Source organism: Podarcis bocagei (assembly GCF_964188305.1).
Source record: "Podarcis bocagei genome assembly, chromosome: 2".
Lineage (NCBI taxonomy): Eukaryota > Metazoa > Chordata > Lepidosauria > Squamata > Lacertidae > Podarcis > Podarcis bocagei.
The window spans coordinates 98,795,475-98,818,879 of NC_138126.1; the positions used below are offsets into that span (position 1 = coordinate 98,795,475).

Sequence of the window (23,405 nt, forward strand, 5' to 3'; positions counted from 1 at the left end):
CCATAGCACCATAGGAGCCAAATCTTAGGGGTCCCTTCGGCACCCCTCTCCCCCAATAAAATATTTTAGGGGCCCCCCCAAAGTTAAGGGGAATTCCCACTCAAATAGGGTGTGTGCCATGTCATGTGATCGATTATGCGGGGCGGGGCTTATCTTCCTCTCCTCCCCCCCTCAATATTTTATTCAACTCCACACCCCTGTATAGCACACTGTCTGATGGAACTGGTACTCCGCACCAAACAAAATGTCCCTGCACATAGGAAACTAGCATGCCAGGATTCTGACCTTGCCTCCCACCCACCCCCCACCCCCAGCATCACACGTTTTCTATTATTGCAGGGAAACAACCCTCGCTTTGCAGCCCAGACACACATTTCCCAGCTCAGGAAGAAATAAGTAATTAATAGGTAAGTTAATGCAGGGGCGAAACTAGGCTTTATTTCACTCGGGTCCAAGAGCCAGTTTGGCAGAAAAAGAAAAACCCACATGCAGTTGTGTACACACAGAGAGAGACTGCGAATCTCAATGGCACCCCAGGGCAACCCCCCCCCCAAAAAAAACCTGGCTAGCCCTCCCTTAGCTACCACACTGGTTAATGTATTTCTCCTCCAGGCTTGTAATAGACACACACACACACACAAAACTACCTCATATCATACATAAAAGAAGGTAATAAATTACGATCCAGAATTAAACCCAGGTTTGCTTAGGGCTGCTTGAAATGACAGAAAGGTGGGCACCAGTTTCTGGGGCATATCTATAAAGCCTGCCTGCCCTGGGGCTATCAGTTGGCTATCAGTTGGTACTAGCCTTTGGCCCCCACAATAAAATATTTGAGGGTGCCGGACCCCCACACAGTTGATGGGCGTTCCCATTCAAATGGGGTGTGTGAGACTGTGTGTATGATGGCTATGTCCTGTCTCCACAGTTGGAGGCAGCAGTGTTTCTGAATACCAAGTTGCTGGAAACCAGAAGAGGGGAAAGAGTGCTCAAATCTTACTTGTGGGTTTCCTTCAGGCATCCGGTTTGCCACTGTGAGAACAGGATGCTGGACTAGATGGGTCACTGGCTCTCCTGATGTTCTAATGCAGTCATCTGCCAATTATCAGAGCTAAGACGTATGTCAGTATCAGGAAATTCACCCCCCCCCCGGTAAAGGTAAAGGGACCCCTGACCATTAAGTCCAGTTGCGAATGACTCTGGGGTTGCGGCGCTCATCTCGCTTTACAGGCCGAGGGAGCCGGCGTTTGACTGCAAACAGCTTTCAGGTCATGTGGCCAGCATGACTAAGCCATTTCTGGCAAACCAGAGCAGCACACGGAAACGCCGTTTACCTTCCCGCCAGAGTGGTACCTATTTATCTACTTGCACTCGACGTGCTTTCGAACTGCTAGGTTGGCAGGAGCAGGGACCGAGCAACAGGAGCTCACCCTGTCACGGGGATTCAAACCGCTACCTTCTGATCGGCAAGCCCTAGGCTCTGTGGTTTAGACCACAGCACCACCCACATCCCCAGCCCCCCAATAATCAGGTATTTTGGAGTAAAGGAAAATATGACCTCTTCTTTGTGGGTATAAAGTATGTTGCCTGCCCTTGACTAATACTAAAATGTAAGCTGGTCCTCCTACAGGACTTGTTGGGGTATATTTTATTGTTACTCTTTTGAAAGCTCAAGGATGTTGGCTACTACACTTCAGAGTCACATACATTAAATAACATTCTAAACAAAGACCAACAAAACACAATGGTTTTTTTAAAAACAACCTCTATTCCATTCTAACAGACTAAAATAAATTGTAGACCTCTTCTTTCCAGCTCCTTGCTTTCCCAGAAAGGAACATCTGGAAAACTGGCAACTTTACAAGGGGAGGATGTTGTACCTTTATGTTTTCCTTACTAGTAAATATTTAGGTTCCCTTGCACAGGATAGAGAGTTGAGTGGATAAATTGCAGAAATATTTACATGCACTGAAAATTTGAGTTTCTTGGGGCAAATGAAGCAACTGGAAATGACTCATCTGTGACTGTGTCTCAGCTGTCTAGATTTAAATGTTACCCTCTGAACCTTTGGAACCCTTAATAAAAGGCCTGAAGAGGCTGCTGCTCAAGTCAGTTTTATCCAGATCTGCCTTACTGAATCAGAGACTCATAGTAGAGTTGGAAGGGACACCCAGAGTCTTCTCAGGTGGATCAGAGGCAAATACACGCACCAAAGCAAGTGAGGGATGGGCCATCACTGCTGAGCATGCCCAAAGGATTGGAGTGAGCCGGTGACCATAGAAGACAGCGGTTTAATGTTGCTCATGGAAGGAGTGGGTGGTCAACAGGAAATGCTGCTCTGTGATCAGACGTCAGCTGCAGGCTGGATGAGGGCAAAAATGGCAGACACTCTTAGGAATAAGAGCCTCCAGTCCACTTGTAATCGGCATTCTTCTGGTCACCTTGCAAAGCCATTCCCAAAACCTGCAGGTCACTTACAGTCAGCACCCAAATGATGATGCCAGCGTTGGGAAAGGGCAGCATGCCTCTGAGCATGTGCAGAGTGCCCTCCCTCCCCGCCCTGTGCCCCCTGCTTGCAGCTGAGCAGTGCCAACAACTTTTTCTCTAGAAAATAAAAGCACTGGAAAAGACTATGTAACTGAGCCATTGAAACACTTGGGGGAGTGTCAACTTTTATTGCTGCAAAGCTACTCCTAACTTTCAATGATATGTACAGTGTTTCGGATTCAGAAAAGGTGTGTGTTTTGGTTAAAAAAAAAAATCACCAAGGGATATGGTAATTTATGTTGACAGAGTAAGAGCAGTCTCAGTTCTACAGTACCAGTTAAGACTTTACATGGCCACAGGCCAAATATTTTGGAAAGTGTCTCTTGTTGAGCAGGAGAGCCCATGCTTTTCAGACAGTTAAGATGATTTCGGGAAAGTCAGCTGAAACAAAATTTCCCATATTGGTTAGCAAGGACATAAATTGCAAGAAAAGCCTTACTTTTTAAAAAATAAAACAAAACTTTATTATGAGCATCAGCTTTTGCTTATCTGCTGGAGCTGTGTAGGATTCAAGTTTTCTTGAAGATGAAAATGGAGATTTCCACATCCCCAAACATGAATCTAGAAATAAGACAAAGAAGGCCTGTTTAGGTTATGTGCAGCCATTCTTATGTCTCATTGTGTGCATTGTGTGCTGCATACTGATCTCAGGGATCTCTCACAGGTGTAAAATGCTAATAGTAGAGTTTTCTGCTGTGAAGCACTCAGGAGCCCAGGGTAAGAGGGAACTCCAAAACCTCATTCTGCAATGCTGCTTGGAAAACAGCCAAAGAAAGAGTGCGCACCCATCAAAAGTGAACGCAGAACGAATTGAACAAATGTGTGTTTTTTCTGAGCACCAGAAGACTACACCCTTGAAAACAAGGCTGTGAACTTGAGGGTTGCTTTGTAGCACTGCGAGTGCCTTGGGAGTGAGTGTCTTTAGATGCAGCCATGGAGACACTGGGATGCAGCCAAGGCTGTCATCCGAGGCGAATTGCTGGCAACTGCTGCCAGCAAGGGATAATTAACAATCAAAAGATCTTAAACTGTAACTTGAAAGAGCCTGTCAGGTGGTTGTAATGGCTTGTTAAGTTAATCCAGCTACTCAAGGGACCGGCTGGACACCCAGTCCCCAAGAGTTCGAAAGACACCTGTGCCTCTTCAGAACAATGCTTTGCAGAGGATTATTCTGCAGAGGCACAGACAGGCCTTTCAAGAGAGCCACTGACTTGGAGCGGGCGGCAGATTGGGTATCTGCAAATAATCATACTGCAGTTCATGAGAATGAGATCATGTGTGAGTGTAGCTGTAAAACAATTAACTCGGGGTTGTTTTTTTAAGCTGCATTGGGTTGAGGGAAGCTGGAAAGGAAGCAAGCAATATTGTCTGGTGCAGTGATCATGAATGATCCTTTCCCAGTGATTTTTGACATGTTGGGTTGAACTTGTGAGCATTTTGATAGTGTCTCAGTTGTGACACTGCACCCTGATTTTATTTTATTTTTCAAAACGGAGGTTGAATCTAAGACATGGTGGGGATCAACTCTCAAGGCAAATTGTTTTGCTTTTGGCTCTGCCTATGATGGCTTACTCCTGAATGCATAGCATTCACACAGAGGATCCTGGAATGTCTGTGGCTCATGAAAGTGCAAACAGTGCTGCCTTTGAGTTGGGTCCAATGGACACGTTTCAGGTGCTAGCTCCTCCCCGTGAAATTTCCTATGCACATTAACTGGGATTTCCCCTCTGTAAACATGCTGCTTGGCTGAAAGGGAAAGATGCTTCTGGAGATGTGCAGAATTGCCCTTCCTTGGCTATGAAGCAACTCCACAGCAAGTGCCATGTAGAGAGGCTTTGGGGACAGCATATTTAGGGAAAGGAATAGTAGGAGAGGCATTCTGTTTCATTTCAGACTGAGGACGTGAGCAGGTATGCAAATAAACACAGCAAGCGCCAGCCATAGAAACACCATGGGTTAAAAATTTAAAAGAGGCAGAAAGAAGAGAAAGAAAAAGTAGGAAGGAACCAGTAACATAACCGGCTTCCCTCCCTGCTCCAAATGATCCTCTGTGGCAATCCTTTTCTCTTACAGAAAAACGCATCCAGGTGTATCATTTGCTTTCTGTTTATAGCCACATGACTGGAAAAAGAAAAAGGAATCCCACCTTAGCAGTAATGAGGTAGAAGTTTATTTTATCAGCTACAGCAAAGCCCTCCCTGGCCTTTAAAGAGGGATATTTTTTGTGGCCTCTCTAGTCTGGGTGCTGTTTCAAAGTAATAGAGGCCCCGCTGCTTACCATGGCAGCTGGGTAAAGCGGTTCGGTGAATATGGTGAGGAAACGGTAGATGAGGTTCATGGTGTTGGTGATGCCATAGAAAGTCAGGGAGCCAGCAGCATAGTTTAGTAAGACTCCAATTGTCTTATAGTAGCTGCCATGCACCACAGTCTGAATATTGTTGTGCCAGACAGAGTACTTCAGTGAGTCCCACTCCAAGCACCATGAATTGCTATTCCTGCCAAGCAGGTACAACATGCAAGCTTTCTCAGTTCTATGCTTGTAACTGTAGGTGACTCCCAAACACAGCCATGCGTTTGAAATCTCAGCCTCCCAGTAATGGCAGCCCTCACATAGGCTGCGGGTGCACAAGAGCTGTGGCCAGTGGTTGAATCCTTGGCTGGGTTTTGAGTAGTTCTCCAACAAGATTCCCATGTTCAGCACCGAGTGGGTCTCCTTAAACAGGAAGAGTTCTTCGTTGGCAGTGCTAGCATCAAAATTCAGCAGACAGTAATCTGTTTCGTGGGAGGCAAAACAAGGGGTGAAATGTCAAAAGAAGCCACTCCAGGAAGGTGGGCAAGGGTGGGCATCTTCCAAAATCATAGAGTCACTGAGGCTAGAGGTGATCGGAATATAAATAAAAAAAATCCTTCCAGTAGCACCTTAAAGACCAACTAAGTTAGTTCTTGGTATGAGCTTTCGTGTGCATGCACACTTCTTCAGATATACAGAAGAAGTGTGCATGCACACGAAAGCTCATACCAAGAACTAACTTAGTTGGTCTTTAAGGTGCTACTGGAAGGAATTTTTTTATTTTGACTATGGCAGACCAACACGGCTACCTATCTGTAATCGGAATACAAACTTACTCCAGCCTCTTGCCCAAGGCAAGGACCTCCATGAATTCTCCCACATGTAGTCCCACCCATCAACCACCCTACAAAACAATCTGGAAATTTTTGTTTATCACATATGTTATGAGTCTTTCTCCAAGGAGCTCAGCATAGTAGCAGTAGAGCTTTGCTCCAAATGGTAATAAACTCACTGAGAAACTTCCATGACAGTGAGGGAATTTGAAACCAGGTTTTCCCCTAGTTCATGTCTAATGCTCTGTTCACTATACCCCACCAGCTCTTTACAGTATTTATATGCACGACAAACAGAAAACAGTAGCAAGCAAAGTGATTCGTGTCACGGGTACCTGTATCTGACTACTGATGGAAGATGTTAGTAAAGAGAGCCAGTGTGGTGTAGTGGTTAAGAGCGGTAGTCTCATAATCTGGGGAACCGGGTTCGCGTCTCCGCTCCTCCACATGCAGCTGCTGGGTGACCTTGGGCCAGTCACACTTCTTTGAAGTCTCTCAGCCCCACTCACCTCACAGAGTGTTTGTTGTGGGGGAGGAAGGGAAAGGAGAATGTGAGCCGCTTTGAGACTCCTGAAGGGGAGTGAAAGGCGGGATATCAAATCCAATCCCTTTCTTCCCTTCTAAAGCTACCCAGGTGGAAATAAGAAAACAAGCCAGTCCACCAAAGTATGGAAAAGTGAAGCCTCATAGTTTCTGTATGGAAATTCCCTCCCATCCCCAAATTTCAGTATTAATTAAATCCTGGGGATGAAGCAGCCTTGGCTTCAGGACATACTTGTCTTGCCAACACCTCATGTGCAGCCACAACAATATTTGAAGAAAGGAGAAAGCAAACAATATGGTAGGAAGAAATTGTTTGACCGTGATGGACCACATTAATGTCCAATTTATTCTGCAGCTGTGTGTGTGTGTGTGTGTGTGTGTGTGTGTGTGTGTATATATATATATATATAATCATTTCTGAACCACTTAATATTTTGAAACTCTGAAGCCATTTACAAAAATACATCATAAAAACAATAAAACATACTGTATCATAAAAACAGAGATAAAACATACAAATCAGTAAAACGGTATTTAAAAAAAGACGCAATAACAGGGTCCCGTCTAATAGGTCAGGAATAGGCTGGGCAAAAAGATAATGCCCCTAAATGACACCTGACACAACCAATGGGTGGTCCTTCACATTTGGCAGAGAGGAGGACATTCCTGAGCATGTAGGGACAATGATGGAAAATACCTGTTTCCAGGTATCCGTTCTGTGTATTCTATAGGGCATGGTTTTGAGAGTAAAATTCCCTCAGATTATCTAACTGTTCTTATAGGTCTTTCAGATAACCTGATCCCAAGTTGTTCAGGGCTTTATATGTTAGTAACAAGACCTTGAACATGGTCTGAGAACTGCTTGGCAGCCAGCTCTCCCACAGCTATTTTGTGTGGAAGAACAAACAGTGTTTGCTGGCAGCCTTCAGGAATTCTTTCGTTTGAAATTTGCTTGGGGGACAGTTTAAAGTTGCTGCTTCTTGCATCCCTAGCCTTTTCAAAAAGGCTAAATCATTCTTACTGGGTTGGTAGAACTGTCAGATTTCACCTGGGATAGTGCTCCTGGGATAGTGCTCCTCTTTACGAGAGGGAGAAATTTGGCTGTGCAGCTCCTCCCCTCATAGTACTTCTATGCTGGAATCAGGATAGTGTGCTGGAACCCCCCCTGGCAAAGCACAAGCCGCTAGATTCACCTTCAGTCAGAGCAGGCCTTAGCATTAGCCAGGGTGGAACATCCCCTTCAGGCAGTGAGGGCTTGGATGGGTGTGGGAGCAGTGGCAGCAACACCCCGGCTGTTTCTCCTGAACCCATGTCATGTGTAATGCAGCCTAACCCTATGCCCCCTAAGCTGCTCTGCTTTGCTCAGGTGCAGTGAAGGGTGCTGTAAGATTAACCTGCCCATCAGTGTATGGAATGCGGGGAGGAGAAACATCTTATCCTTTACCTCAGTTAACAAAATGTCCTGGGCCTTGGAAGCTGTTGGGTTGGGTGGGTTCAGCACCAGTGGCCGGCTAAGTTGAGCCCTGGCTGAGGGTCCCAGGAGCTTGGAAGGGCCCACATTGGGTCAACCCAGGCACATTGCCATTTGCACCACTATATATTACCCAAACTGTAATATTCTGCCCATAGGTATATGAAACGTATTGATTTCAAAGATCTGTAGTCTGGATACATCTAGGGGTAGGAACTTTGGGCTGGGACATTGCAGTTTGGGTAGCTTAAGATGGCGGTGACCGTCATGGATGGGAGACAAGCTCAGCTCCTGTTCAAAAATGCCACCACTCATCCACCACTAAAACATGTTTTGAGGCCCCCCGGCAGAGGGTGACAAGTGGTGCTGTCACCAATATGGCAGCAGCAGCAGAGAAAGCATATGGCAGGCACCGTTGCCACAACCAGATCTGGGTCCTGCCCTAGTTGTGGTAGGTGTTGGGTTGGTGGGCCCATTGTCAGGGCTGAATCAAAGCCCCACAAAGTTTGACACCAAGCAAAGATGGAGGGCACAAGGAGAAGGGGACGGCAGAGGACGAGATGGTTGGATAGTGTTCTTGAAGCTACCAGCATGAGTTTGACCAAACTGCGGGAGGCAGTGGAAGACAGAAGTGCCTGGCGTGCTCTGGTCCATGGGGTCACGAAGAGTCGGACACGACTAAACGACTAAACAACAACAACATGGGTGCACTGTTAGCATACCAACCAGAAGATGCTAGAGGCCCCCCTATGGCTAGACTCCCATATACTGCCTGCAACATTACTAGGGTTCAATGAAGATTACAAGAGTCTGAGGTTTGCTATTCATACTCAGTGGCCGGAAGCCACACGCACCTCCAGCCTCAGCAAAGGACACTGTGCCTTTCACCTGCTTGCAGCAGTCACCTGATGCTGTTGCTTTCTTGCTAGCTCTCAGTTAAAGGATGATAACTGCGGTTCTGCTCCCCTTGCTAACTAGGGCAACCAAAACACACAAAACTTTATGACGGGTGATTATTTTTACTGGCCAGCATCCAGCTAGCAAGCACAGACTGGTATTTGGTTTAATGCAAGTCTTAACAGATTGGTGCTGACATTGACCTTTCCTATTCAGCTAGGACTGGACTTTTTCAGAGACGGTGCCGGGAGATTCTGGGTCCAGCACTTTCTGCATGGCTCCTCAAAGCAGTGTTCTAATATTTTATGTAAGAAGTGGGAATTTGTATGGAGGATTTCTGCCTCCCATCTACCATATGGGAATAATAATAATAATAATAATAATAATAATAATAATAATAATAATAATAATAATAATAATAATAATGGCCTAACTGAGATAAAAAGCAGAGACATCACCTTATCAACAAAGGTCCGTATAGTTAAAGCCATGGTTTTCCCAGTAGTGATGTATGAAAGCAAGAGCTGGACCATAAAGAAGGCTGATCGCCGAAGAATGGATGCTTTTGAATTATGGTGCTGGAGGAGACTCTGGAGAGTCCCATGGACTGCAAGAAGATCAAACGTATCCATTCTTAAGGAAATCAGCCCTGAGTGCTCACTGGAAAGACAGATCGTGAAGCTGAGGCTCCAATACTTTGGCCACCTCATGAGAAGAGAAGACTCCCTGGAAAAGACCCTGATGTTGGGAAAGATTGAGGGCACAAGGAGAAGGGGGCGACAGAGGATGAGATGGTTGGACAGCATTCTCGAAGCTACCAGCATGAGTCTGACCAAACTGCGGGAGGCAGTGGAAGACAGGAGTGCATGGCATGCTCTGGTGCATGGGGTCACGAAGAGTCGGTCACGACTAAACAACTAAACAACAACAACAACTGAGATAATCTATTACATGAAATGCTTAGAGAACGTAGCATCACTTGGGGGTTGGACTACTGTGGTACCTCAGCTTAAGAACTAAATTCATTCCGGAGGTCCGTTCTTAACCTGAAACTGTTCTTAACCTGAAGCACCACTTTAGCTAATGGGGCCTCCCGCTGCTGCCACACCACTGGAGCACGATTTCTGTTCTCATCCTGAAGCAAAGTTCTTAACCCGAGGTACTATTTCTGGGTTAGCGGAGTCTGTAACCTGAAGCGTATGCAACCTGAAGCGTATGTAACCCGAGGTACCACTGTACTAGATGACCCTCAGGGTTCCTTGCAACTCTACAATTCTATGATTTTAGGAAAAGTGCTGAATTCTAAGGATCTCTCATCTTGTTTCCAGATTTGGTCAGTCCTAGTGCAGATGACCAGAGACAGAAACAGGATGGGAGGTCAGTTAGGGCAGGTAGGGGTCTCCGCTGAGACTTTCTAACCTTGCAGAAAACATACTGGGAACCAAACTACCGGTAACTCCTCAAACTCTCCTCCAGACTTTTCCTGGAATCCAAGTGAGCACAGCATACAACACATGGTCAGTATTTGATAAAGGATGCCTAGGCAATGATACCTGTGTCTCTCTCTGTGTGAGTGAAGGTGGAGGGCAAAAAAGGAAGAGTTCTCTCCATCCACCCATTCCTCTCTCTCTCCACCCGCCCGCCCCCCATTTTCTGTTTGCGCCTGTATATGGGAGGCGGGCATGAGACAAGCGGATGAGCCCTGACATTAATGGGCTTTTGCTACGGGTCTGCTGTAAGTATGGTTAACATGGAATATTACCCAATGCGAGAGTGTTTGAGGGAGAGTTTGTGTTGTGTTAGTTGAGTTGAGGAAATGCAGCCCTAGCATTAAGTAGCAAAAAAGAAAGGGTGATGTTAGTTAATGGAGAAAGCTGCTCACTTCAGGAATTGGTATTTACTGTTTCCAGAGTGTCTTTTAACCTTGCTGTATTCTGCTAAATTATTCCTTCTAGAATGCTGAACATCAATAAATGTCAGGGTTATAAATCGGTATTCGATAGACTGGGGCGCCAGATAAGATGTGGATTAACTGCTTGGACAAAATAGGAAGATCATGATAAAGCAAACAGTGAGGAGGCATCTGGGTACACCCGTAAGCAACCACTTACTCCAAGTTTCCTTCCTCTGGAAGGACAAGAAATACAAGACGTCTGCAACTTCCCAGAATAGAGATGAAGTGATAGGAAAAGTCAAACCTGTTATGCTTTGGTTGTTAAAGACATGAAACAGAAAATCTTGCAGCAACCCTGTGAAATAGTGTTCTTTGGATATCTTCTACAATTGCTTTGAAAAAATTTCAGTTCTTGAAGTGAAATGCCTGCATTTTTTCTTTAAGTTCCCCAAGAAGTGTTTTGCAAATCCAAGAGCCAGGATTGTGTCAGTGACGAATCTCCACAAAGGAGGTCCTTCTGTTCAGATGTGTGACTCCAGCCACGATGTGGTGTTTTATTTGTTCACCGACTTTTACATCTGTCTTGTTGTATGGTATGGTTTTGACCTTGCATACTGCTTTGCGAAATGATATGTGGTTTATAAATAATTGAATTGAATAAATAGGAAGACTTTGGCCTCTGTCTTACCTTACTAATGTGGCTATTATATTTACCTTACAAAGATGGGAAGTGTGAAATTCAATTTAAGCTACTGCTGCTAGTACCAGGTCAGTCACAATGAACAAGTTAGGCCAGTTGACTGAACTAATGATGAACACCTCCATCGTTCTCTTAGAATGGCAATGGTGCCCACCTGAGAGGTGCTGGAACTGAGTTCTGGCGAGATCTGACGGGGGGGGGAGCCCTGGCAGTGGCTGTCGCAGATGTACACCCCTGAGCTTAATCACGGCTTGTTTTCTCAAATGTGATGGAAGCTGGCTTGAGGGAAAACAACTCAAGTAACAGTATTTCTCAAGAAACCTCAGGATACAGATGGTTTGTGGCAAACGTCACAAGGACTCTGCTTCACATACCAGTGATAGGAGTACATTGGCACCAGATAAAATGGTACTGTGTGCACAGGCTAAATTTTAAAGCACTCCAAAGGAAAGCAATGAGAAGTCAAATGGAATTGCAACACCTACACTTTCTGAGACTTTTCCGATCCGTGGGAGCTGGTATCACTTCATAAGGCACCATTGTGATCCCTGAAAGACAAAAGGTCCTGGAGTTATTTGTGTGTGTGTGTGTGCATAGCCTGTGCAGGGTGCCATGTAAACAGAAATTTGAGATCTTGCCCTCAGGGCTGTGGACTACACAGATTTTTGAGCTTATTTTTAACCCTCATGTAAGAGACTTATTTGATCTGCATTATCTTGCAAAATTCCCTGTTTTCGTCCTTCCAGAAACACAACCTTTTTAATCTACTTTAGCAAAGCAACAACAGTTCTTTGGCACACCAGACACTAACAAAAATATTGTTCCAACCAGCGGTTGCTGATCCTTATTAATCCAGCAGCATTTACGGGAATCATCCTAGACACAAGTATAATTGGCTGGGAAATTAAAGACCTGAATAACTTGATCCATACCAAAGGGATAGAGTCTTATAGGAGCTTCCTACATTCGAAGTTAGTGTGGTGTTTTGTTGCAAAACTCGCAGGGCATCAAGGAGAAGCGGCTTGCTGGGTGGGGCAGAGCCTCTGTGCTAACTTCCCGGCAGGCGGATCATTGTTAGCACTACGCTAGCCCCACTCCCAGCCACCTTCTATGTTGGCAGGAGTGACCCACCTGCTGTGAAGCTAGCTGAATGGCTGCGCCTCACCCAATGAGCTGCTTCTGGCTGCAAACTATACCCCCAAAAGGCAGAACTAATAATTCCCCCACGTCTGCCATGTGGAAGACCAGGAGATCACCATGGGCTTGTGAGAACTGGAGGTGCTGCACCACAGCAAAAGAAAATGAGTCCTCTTTGGGGTCTCTCTCCTCATTCTTCTACAGCCACCACATCTTGTCCATTAAAAGGTGTCCAGAACACTGGGTTCTGCTCACCCAGTGTACAACTTCAACACTCTCAAATAGCCCAAAGCCTGGTCGGTCCCCTCCCCCCCAAATACCCCATGATGTGACAGAAGAAGAGCCTTGCTAAGCTATCTATTCTAGCATTCTGTTTCTACAGTGACTAACCACATGCCAATGGAAAGCCCACAAGCATGACATGAGTGAAACAGCTCTCTCTTGCTGCTGGTAACTTGCCCTCAGTGACTAACAGCCACTCAAAGCCTTATCTTCCATGAATTTGTCTAATCCTAATTTTTGCCACAGCACATGCAGAAGACACTGTTTAATTTGTGTTTGGTTCTATCCAGGTAAATATGCTTCTTAGTTTTGTTAGATTTAACAGAAAAATGTAATTTGTTTATTTTTAAAGGTCTATAATAATCTATTTTTAAGGGCTCTTTAAGCTATATAGTTTATTTTACAACTATATGCATCTGGATCTACACAGAGAGGAAGAGATTTCATTGCAATCCCTAGTTTAGAATTTGCTTTTTGCATAACTTCAGCACATTGGATCAGCATTTTCAGAAAGCTATCCATCGTGACCCTAAGCCCTCTCCTGGTCACACCACAACGCAAACTCATTTGATTTGTAGGTATGTTAAAGGAGCAATGCATTTGATTTCAAGTGTTTTATATGTGGCTGCATCATTCTGAAGGGTTTCTGAGTCTTAATGTGAAACAAAGGGACTGAGAGGCTATGCATACATCAGATTGTTAATGTGTACGTTAATGTGTACATAGATCCAGCTTTTTCCAAGGATTGTGAGTGAAATTACCCAAATTTGTATTTTTTGTGTGAGCATATGATTAATTTTAATTTTCATTCAGTTGTATTGTCTTTCTATATTATTGCATGCCATTGAAGCATATGTTCTTTCTTAAATGAAACAAAAATATTGTAAAATTAAAAAAATCTACAGCACCATGTGTTCAAGAGTTATTTGAGCCCATGAATGCATCTTTCTAGCTGTAGCATCTATGTGGAGCCAACTCACCTTTTTGAAGGGCTTTGTTGATGAAACAGAGTCCGAACATGGACACTTGGGATTTCAAGTCACTCAAGGTCTGTTTAAGTGCTACGAAACTGGTGGGCTCCTCACACTTCAGTCCAATCAAAGCTTCTGTGCAACCCGACATTACTCTTATTTTTGGGAAGTCCTGTGGGAACAAATAGATTTTAACAAAAGATTGAAACTCACTGAAACATTTTTGGGAGAATTTTGATGTCCTCATCACAGAAATGGAACCACCTTGGTTTGCCTGCAGGCTTTCTGACTACGTGTATAGAATCCAGGGCCAGCCCACCCATGAGGCAAGATGAAGAGACTGCCTCAGGTGGCAGGATCCACAGGGGTAACAGATCCCAGTGTAGATCTTCATTCACTCCTCTTGTTCCTGGTGTATATCTCCACTCACCCTTTCTTCCCTGGCAGGGTGTTTGTGCCATTTTATGGTCTACCTCAGGCGCCAATATTTTTCAGGCTGGCCATGCAATCTATTCTAGCATTCTGTTTCTACAGTGACTAGTTGGAAGGGACCTCAGAATTCATCCTTTGCTCAAGGCTGGATATGTACAGTGCAAAACACAAATCTGTTTAAGTGCCTCCAGTGAAGAAAAATCTACAACTTTCCCCCTCTGCCCAGAAGGGGCACCATCACAGCAAGCCATGACAGGAGACTATTTAATGCTTTGAATGTACAGTATCAGGTTTTTGAATTTCGTGGTGAAAATACCAGAGATATTTGAGAAAATGTTCTTTAAAAAACAACAACCCGTTAACAACCTTTCCCCTTTTTAATTATCCAAGGGAACATGGATAATTGGTTATAACTATCAGGGTATGATGGCCTGAAGGCACATGGTACTGTAACTATGTTCAAACGAAGCAGCTGCAAGTCTGAGCAGTGCATGCCTGGGAGACCAAACTGATTCTGCCTTCACAACAGAAGAAAGGAAAGTTAGAAATGTTATAAGAGCTAGTGTGGCTTCATGTTTAGAGTGTTGGACGAAGACCTAAGAGACTCGGTCTCAAAGCCCCACTCAGTCATGAAGCTCCCTGAGTGACTTTGGGCCAAGTTACTGTCCCTCAAGTCCTAACCTACCTCATAAGGTTGTTGAGAGGATAAAATGGGAAGGGAGGGTAGTGCCAAGATCTTTACCTTCAGCTCAAAGGATCGCACAAACACTCACACATGACAAGGATATAATAATTCTACTGGAATATCACTGAACGCTTTATTGCTCTTTTGCTATGGGCCAAATACGGCCTTATAGGCTAAATGCCACCTCTATGCAAACAGGCCCATTCCTCCCGCTACATTCCATTTGTGTGGCTTAAATGGTACAGAGGTCATTTGCTCACATAACATGGTGTTCAGTTTAAGACTCTGTTTTATTATTTGCATTTCTCTAGCGGCTTAGAGAAACACTTGATCAAACGAAAAATAAAGTCGCACTCTTTGGGCATGTTTTTAGCAAAAAGAGGAGTTTTTGTTGCTGTTCCGCACTGGAGATTTTAGAATCAAGGCAGGTGATCCTGTGAAAACGTTTATGAGCGGCAGTGTATAAGAAGTTGGGAGTCTCTTGCCTCAGATGGGCAGCTCCTGCCCAATCCACTGGGGCTACATGACCTGCTGCTGGCATCAGGGGAGAATTTTGTAAACACATAACAAGTACAATCTAATAATAAGCAGGTGATGGAAGCTGGCACCAGGGCTAGCCTTGTGAAAATAAATGTCCTTTGCTTACTCTCTTGTGCTTGGTACTGGCACACTTCCCAGCAGAGTAAAGAGGAATATGTGGTAGAGGAATTTCACCCAGCACAGTACACTCCTTAACCGAGTCACCCACTTTCTTTCATGCTAATAATGGGTGGGGCAGTAGCAACAACGGTAGGAAGCACCGACCATTCAAAGGACAAAAGAGGTCAGAAAGGGTTACGAGATGCCTGAGAAGAATCAGGTTGCTCAGCATGTGGTCTGGGGCTGATGGGAGTTGTAGTCTAAAATATCTGGTGGACACATGGCTGGGTAAGATTGCCTACTCTATTCTGCCTTGGTCAGACCATACCTGGGATACTGTGTCAAATTCTGGGCACCACAATTTAAAAAGGATATTGACAAAGCTAGAATAAAGGCAGAGGAGAGTGACCAAAATGATCAAGGGTCTGGAAACCAAACCTTATGAGGAACAGTTGAGGGAGCTGGGTATGTTTAGCCTGGAAATGAGAAGACGGAGAGGAGATATGAAAGCTATCCTCAAATATCTAAAGGGCTGTCACATGGAAGACAGAGCAAGCTTTTTTAATCCTGCTCCAGAAGGTAGAAGAAGAGAAGAGTTTGGATTTGATATCCCGCCTTTCACTCCCTTTAAGAGTCTCAAAGCGGCTAACATTCTCCTTTCCCTTCCTCCCCCACAACAAACACCCTGTGAGGTGAGTGGGGCTGAGAGACTTCACAGAAGTGTGACTGGCTCAAGGTCACCCAGCAGCTGCATGTGGAGGAGCGGGGACGCGAACCCAGTTCACCAGATTACGAGACTACCGCTCTTAACCACTACACCACACTGGCTGTGGACTCAAACCAATGGATTCAAGTCCACTAAACATTAGGAAGAACTTTCTGACAGTAAGAGCTGTTAAACTCCTTTGGGAGGTGGTAGACACTCCTTCACTGAAGGTTGAATGGCCATCTGTCCTTGTTGCTTTAGATGAGATTCCTGCATTACAGGAGGTTGGACTAGATGGCCCTCAGGGTCCCAACTCTACAGTTCTATGATTCCCTGGTCTTGACTGTGCTCCAATTACAGTGTGGACTCTACCTGCAGAAACTGATGGTCACTTGGGTCTTCCATGAGACCTGTCAGCCAGTAATTCTGCTTCTGGAGATCAATCAGCTGCTCTTGACTGTGCTGAATGGAATTCCCCATTCCAACTAAGGCCGATCTTTCTTCTTCATCTATAAAGTCCATCACCTTGTTCTGCAGTCGCTTGAGCTCTTTCATCGCTTCGGCAAAGGCCCTATTCACTTCGTCTCGGGCCGTCTTCACTACTTTCTGAAAGGGAAAGACAATGCCAAGCACATCACATTTTCACCTACCATTGTTTAAAGTATGGAAGTTGCTACTACACGATGTAGCATTGACGTGGGCAGCTTTAAAAGTGGATTTGAGAAATCCATGGAAGATAAGGCTACTGATGGCTGCTAGTCATGATGGCTATGTATTGCCGTGATGCCTGTGAATCCTAGTGTTATGTACTGAGTTGAATGGGATCCAAAAGGCAGCAGTCTGATTGGTCCTAGAACAATAGGATTCAGAATGCAGCAGTCTGATTGATCCACAGGAGCCACCCAATCCAGCTCCAGGTGAAAGTGAATCCGCAACCCGATTGGCTTACAGGTGAATCCTGGAATTAGCCAATCACGTGGGGCCCATTGTAAATAATGTATATGAAGCACACATTCTGGGGGAACTTCCATTCCTCCTCACCACTATGAGCTGAATAAAGAGCATGAAATGCACTCTCGACTCGGAGTATATTTCACCTAGTGACTGGGGATTGCATGCGGGAGAGTCCTATTGTGCTCATGTCCTGCTTGGGGATTCCCCCTAGCGTTTGTTTGGCCACTGTTGAATGTTGGATTAGGTGGGCCTTGGACCTGATTCACTAGGGCTCTCCTTATCTTCTTATGTGTTCATTTAATACTCCTTTGTGAAATTCTCAGGGTAGGTGCAGACACGCATTTTTAAAGTGGCAAAGCTGCTATGGAACCATACATAAATAAGGAGCAATTGGTTCTGCTGGTTTCTAGCAAAAGTACTGCGCACACACTGCTAATTGGCTTCATGCTCCCAACTTTGTCTTCCTCCTGAGAGCACCCTTTCAAGTTAAGAGAGAGTCCTGCTTTCGATAAAAGAAAATAAGGCACCAAAGAAGCAGGCTAACTTGCTTGTTGTGCTTTCTTTTCTTTTCATTTTTTCCTTTGAAAGAGGATTGTCTACCTGAAATGTGGTGGTGAAGAGGGAAAGGAAACAAAGGGAATCAGCTTTCAGTCTGGAGGGCCTACATGTGTAATTTGAGGAGAGGTAGTGAGAAGAAAGCAGAGCTCACCAACCACAGGAAACCCTATTCCTGTTTGCGCTGGGATGTCTGTATGTATTGCATTGTGGTCCCTTTCAGTGCTGTTTAGCTGCTTTATTTATCAAATAGTCCTTCACAATAAAAGCTGGACATATTTTCTAAAAAAGAAAAGAAGCAGCAACATGTCGCTTGTGGGACCGACAGCCTCAGCCGCACAGCAGTTCCTTGAAGCAGCAATGTTGTTAGGTCTTCAAACGATGCAGTTTGTGATCTAAAGCAGGTGTCCCCCAAAACACATTGTTTTGTACATCTGCAAACCCTGAGTCTGCTGATAGCTCATTCCTATGCATGAATGTTACCACTTTGGCTACATAAGAGTTCATACTCAGATGATGAGTTTGCTATTAGTATACAGTGGTTCCTCGGGTTAAGTACTTAATTCGTTCCGGAGGTCCATACTTAACCTGAAACTGTTCTTAACCTGAAACACCACTTTAGCTAATCGGGCCTCCTGCTGCTGCCGTGCTGCCGGAGCACAATTTCTGTTCTCATCCTGAAGCAAAGTTCTTAACCCGAGGTAATATTTCTGGGTTAGCGGAGTCTGTAACCTGAAGCGTATGTAACCCAAGGTACCACTGTATAGTGTATATGACTCTCAGTCAGCCAGAAGAACAGAATGGGAGCCAAACATGACCTGGGATGTTCCATGGAATAGTAGAGAAAGCTGGCATTTGCAAGGGGTCTTTCAGGGTGGCTAGGCCTCCAGATCTAAAGAAGTGTCAACCACTTGACTTCAGTACAGTGGTACCTCGGGTTAAGAACTTAATTCGTTCTGGAGGTCTGTTGTTAAGCTGAACCTGTTCTTAACCTGAGGTACCACTTTAGCTAATGGGGCTTCCCGCTGCCGCCGCACGATTTCTGTTCTCATCCTGAAGCAAAGTTCTTAACCTGAGGTACTATTTCTGGGTTAGCGGAGTCTGTAACCTGAAGCGTCTGTAACCTGAGGTACCACTGTACATGCAAATACATGCCCACATGAGGAACGGTACAATACTGAGTGGCAGTAAGTGCCCCTGGATCTGTGTGATGTGCCATGGATTCGGTCCCTTCCCTCAGAAGCTTTTCTCACCGCAAGGTAGTTAACTCTGCCCCTGTGTTGCTGACTGTCCACTGCCACCATCAAGACTTGGTTTTCCACGTTGGCCTGTACTCTCCTGACTTCGACCTGGGAAAGAAAGAATTAGAACATGGAAGCAGCAGTCTGGGGATGACGACTTCACATACACCTCTTTTAAAAGTGGAGCATAAATAATCAGTGCTCATTTTTAAAAATAAATAAATAAATGAGATATGTGGGATGTTTATTCCAGTTTTATAGAAGAAAGCCTGTTTGGACTCACATTCCAAAGGACTGGACTAGATGAACAGCCGCTGGAATTAATCAGGAAGCCCATTTTTTATTCACAAACTGCTTTTTGACGCAAAATGTCTTCAATGCAGCTTACAGTTTTTTAAAAAAAGAATTTAAAATTCTGATATTAATACCTCATACAAAACCTAACAATATTCATTCATAAACTTTACTGCACTAGCCAAAGGCCATGGCATCGTTCACAGGGAGAACAAAAGGAAAAACAGCAATAACCATAAAAAACATTTTTTTAAAAAAAACATTTAGCGCTACCGGTGCAATAAACCATGGTCAAGTCTCCTAGAGATTATTTGTTGCATGAGCTGGAATAGCAGGGAAATCTCCGGTAAAATATGCCAGCTTAAATGTCCGAATCCCCTTTGCAGTTGACACCTAACAATATGGAACAGCAGAACAATACACCATTAAGCAGTGCCAAAGAAGCCTTGACAATTCCATGCTAGTTGTCTGGTAAAATAAAAAAAAAGCAACCCTCGAACAAAACACCTGAAGTATGGGAAATAATGAAACCTCCAAGGCAAGCGAATTTCCATCGCAAACTGTACCTCCAATGATTTTGGGACAACAGGGCTGGTTTAAGACTTAGGACTGCCTGAGGCAAAGGATAAGATGATGTCCTCCTTCTCCAGACAAGCTGATTGGAGGGCAGTCAAATTTTACTTCAATAGTACGGATGGGATAGCATGACCCCCCCCCACACCTGAGGGCAGCAGGGGTCCGGGACAAACTACATGGCACACAGAACTGTGCCCTCCGACAGAAGGGAATGGCTAGGAGACTCAGGAGAAGGATCCACAGCCTCTAGTATCTGCTAGCCACCTCACTCTGCCCAAGAATGGGGGTTAATCATGTGGGGCATAGTAGAAAAGCCTCACCTGATTATCTTAGTAGGCAGGGAGGTTCTTATCTCAGTTTTCTTTTTATGAAACTGGGTGTAACCGGATAGGGTGCTGTCCTCAGCTGAACCCTTTTGTTCAGCTTCTAACCAACTTTGTCCAAATTGCACAATCTCAAGGGCAAGCAAACTCAAAATAAAACAAGGCATAACAATCTTGGTGTCAGTATGAACTGGTTCATTGCTTTTGTTGCAATGGCAAGTTGATGGGCTCACTCGTCTTCTGCTGATAGCTTGCTTGAAAAAACATCACTCCTAATGTGACTGTTTCTCCTTTTAGAAGAAATAAAGGATGTGAAAGAAAAGTACATACAAGTACAAGCCATATATCACAAATACAGACAGCATTTTAACCTCATAGCTAATATGTCTAATATATAGTTCACCAGGTTCTACATACACACACACACACACACACACACACACACACACACACACTTGGGCTCATCATTTTATTATGTATTTATATTTAAAAGTTATATCCCACCCTATGTCATAGGGCACATTGTAGCAAGCAACACATAACATGTCAGTAACATTAAAGCACATCATTTCTTTCGTTTTCCAAGTTATGAATAGGCAAAAAACAATAAAAACAGGATAAATCATCATTGTTATAGGGGGGAAAAATGCATTCTGAAAATTATTATATCTCCTCTAGTCCTCAACAGTGTCAAACAGATATACAGTGATACCTCATGTTAAGAACTTAATTCATTCTGGAGGTCCGTTCTTAACCTGAAACGGTTCTTAACCTGAGGTACCACTTTAGCTAATGGGGCCTTCCGCTGCTGCCGTGTGATTTCTGTTCTCAACCTGAAGCAAAGTTCTGAACCCGAGGTACTATTTCTGGGTTAGTGGAGTCTGTAACCTGAAGCGTCTGTAACTCAAGGTACCACTGTAAATCTCTCATTTTCCACACACACCCCAAAAAAACCCACACACAAGCAAAAAAACCCAACAGAGAGAGAAAGAGAGATAGGTGGGAACTAAGACTAAATTGATACTATATACAGTTTTATCAGTCTCATTTTTTAGCTAATACTATCAGTTTCTGCTTCTCTATATTTGTCCTATTTATCCTGCAGTTCTAAAAACTGAGGATTTACCCAAGTTTAAACAAGCTTCTGTACCTTTTCACATGTCATATTCCATTTTTTGTCCTTGTGGGGAAGGAAAAAAACAAAAGGCTTTGGGAGGAAAGCAAGTTCTCCCTCTGAATTGTTAATAATTTTCTTTTCCTGGGCTGTCCCATCTCTAGTGCCTATCAATGGAAAGAACAGTGATGAAGAATAGAAATAAGAGAAATAGGGTAAAATGGGAGATGGTCTGTGCTACTGAAATCCCAACCTGACCCAGTGGGAAGTGACACTGCCTCCCCTCCCCCAGTTGCCAACCAAGAGGGGTGAAGGGCGCCACACGCACGATCTCCAAAAGATGTTATAGGAATCGTTTAGGAGAAGGGGCTATAGTACTGACCTAGCACCAGTTGTCCTCTTCTGAAAGTTGCATGGCAGGAAAACTAACTGCTGACTTTAAAGGATGGCATGATACTACTCACTTCTTTCTTGCTCCTGTCGTCCTTCAGAGAGATGGCGTCATGATTCTTGTGCTCTTCCCGAACACAGATGTGGCAGATGAATTTCCCTTCGATTCTGCAGAACAGCTCCAGCAGTCTGTGATGTTTCAAGCACATATTAGCCTTCAGGTCATTGAGAGGTTTTATCAGCTGATGGTTCCTGAAGGCATTGTCTTCATAGTGGGAACGGATGTGGTTTTCGCACAAGGAAGCCATGCATTGCAGGCAGGACTTGACAGCCTTCATCTTCCTGGGGGAGCAGAAGTCACACAAAACCTCCCTCTGACCTTGCAGCTTCCTTGACCCTTGGGCTTCTTCCCGTGCGAACCTCGTGGCGATTTCTCCCAGGGTTGTGTTTTTGCGCAGTTGAGGCCTCGAACTGAAAGGCTCACGACACTGAGGGCAGTAGGGGCAATCCCCGACCAGGGCTTGGTGGTCCCAGTAATCCTGCAAACAGTCCATGCAGAAGTTGTGTCCGCAGGCTGTGGTGACGGGGTCTCTGAACACCTCGAGGCATATCGGACACACAATGTTGTCCTCGAGGAAAAGCAAGCTACCTTTCTTCATAATAACACTTTCTTTTTTGGCTGAGACTCAACCAGTGCTTGTAGTTGCACAAAACCCTAGGAAAAGTTGGGCTGCCACCTGTTTTTTTTATTAAAAAAAACACACACAGTAGTTGAAACAAATGGCTTTTAATTGACTGGTAAAACATGCACATTTGCATAGAGCTAAGAAAATAACATTTTAGAAGAAAAAAGTGTGTCTTTGAAGATATTGCAGAGTGCACTAAAAGTAAACAAAATGTTTAAATGTCTTGCCAAATTGACTGTGGGCAAAGTTTTAGTTGCTCAAACTTTTCTTTACTTAGTTACTACAACCAATTACCGGTAATTGGCGGTTGTAATCCCTGTTAACAGACAATGGCTTCCTCATGTTGAGATGCAATAGGTAGTGTTCTTTGCAGATGGTTAAACCTGTTACCACTCTTCAATGGGTGAGACTGCATCATTCAGTCATACTCAGGAGAGAGCTAGTCTAAGAAAAGAGGCAAGACTGGCACAGTGAATCCTGCAGGAACAGTAGACACAACTTTTGGATTTTGTGTTGTAGCACAAAAAACCCCAGAAGTGTTGAATGGTCACTGTAAAATGTGAAGGTTCTTTATTGTTTCACAAGTTGTGTATGTCTTTAAGGGCTAGGGCCAGGGCAAATAACGAGACCCAGTCTTACAGCTGTGAAACATAGCAGGGGCTGCTAGGTTGTGTTAATAAAGCTGTGTCAGCATTTGGGCATAGTATATAAGGAGCAGCCCCTAGCTCCCTGATTACCCTGGGGGGACGGGTTGGTGGTTGGGTCATGTTTGTTATTATCTTTAGAGTAAAAGGAGTTTTTGTTTTGTTATTAAAACCTTGTTAAAGTTATTTTTGAGTTCCTTGTTATGCATGGTCTCCCCAGCAAGCTCTCTGCAGCACCACTAAACTGCAAATCTGGGATAATCTGGGTTAAAACTATGTGGAAAGAGCACACTCCATACAGGAGTCTTGGCTAGATTATTTCTGTTCCTTCCATTCCTACCTTTGTGACCCTATAATTCTACAAACAGATGGATTTTTATCAGTGAAACTCATTTCCCACACTCACCTGTTCAGCTGTGATACAAAGTCAATTGTGGCACTCTGTAACATTAAGTACCATCTGGCAAAAATTAGCAACCCGTAGGTGCTAATAGCAACTGTTCTACCTACTAACAGATCCCTCATCTAGCTCCAGTGGCTAAAGGTTTTACGTTGTTCTTTTCTTGGTCCAAAACAGTGACTCATATTGAGTTTCTGTCAG

At 44.3% G+C, this 23,405-nt stretch overlaps 1 protein-coding gene across 2 annotated transcripts; it reads right to left on the reverse strand.

Annotated features, from left to right (window-relative positions):
- Nucleotides 1-4,694: 4,694 nt before the first annotated feature.
- Nucleotides 4,695-23,350, reverse strand: LOC308581844 (E3 ubiquitin/ISG15 ligase TRIM25-like). 2 transcript variants are annotated; one of them, XM_081184590.1, is made up of 7 exons: nucleotides 23,211-23,350; nucleotides 21,549-22,211; nucleotides 18,790-18,885; nucleotides 16,553-16,633; nucleotides 13,575-13,737; nucleotides 11,661-11,723; nucleotides 4,695-5,319 (listed from the first exon to the last, which is right to left on the reverse strand). In XM_081184590.1, the coding sequence occupies exons 2-7, from the start codon at nucleotides 22,131-22,133 to the stop codon at nucleotides 4,781-4,783; spliced, it is 1,527 nt and encodes a 508-aa protein (XP_081040716.1). In that variant the 5' UTR covers nucleotides 22,134-22,211; nucleotides 23,211-23,350; the 3' UTR covers nucleotides 4,695-4,780. The 2 variants fall into 2 exon arrangements, with proteins under 2 accessions (XP_081040716.1, XP_081040715.1); XM_081184589.1 differs by having other exon boundaries at nucleotides 16,400-16,633.
- Nucleotides 23,351-23,405: the final 55 nt, after the last annotated feature.

Excerpts from the sequence above, each read along its gene's own strand:
- LOC308581844 (XM_081184589.1), bottom strand. The coding sequence starts at position 22,133 with ATGAAGAAAGGTAGCTTGCTTTTCCTCGAGGACAACATTGTGTGTCCG. Across the intron at positions 16,634-18,789 it reads GCAGAGTTAACTACCTTGCG|AAAGTAGTGAAGACGGCCCG; the intron begins GTGAGAAAAGCT and ends TTTCCCTTTCAG. Across the intron at positions 11,724-13,574 it reads CAACAAAGCCCTTCAAAAAG|GGATCACAATGGTGCCTTAT; the intron begins GTGAGTTGGCTC and ends TTTGTCTTTCAG.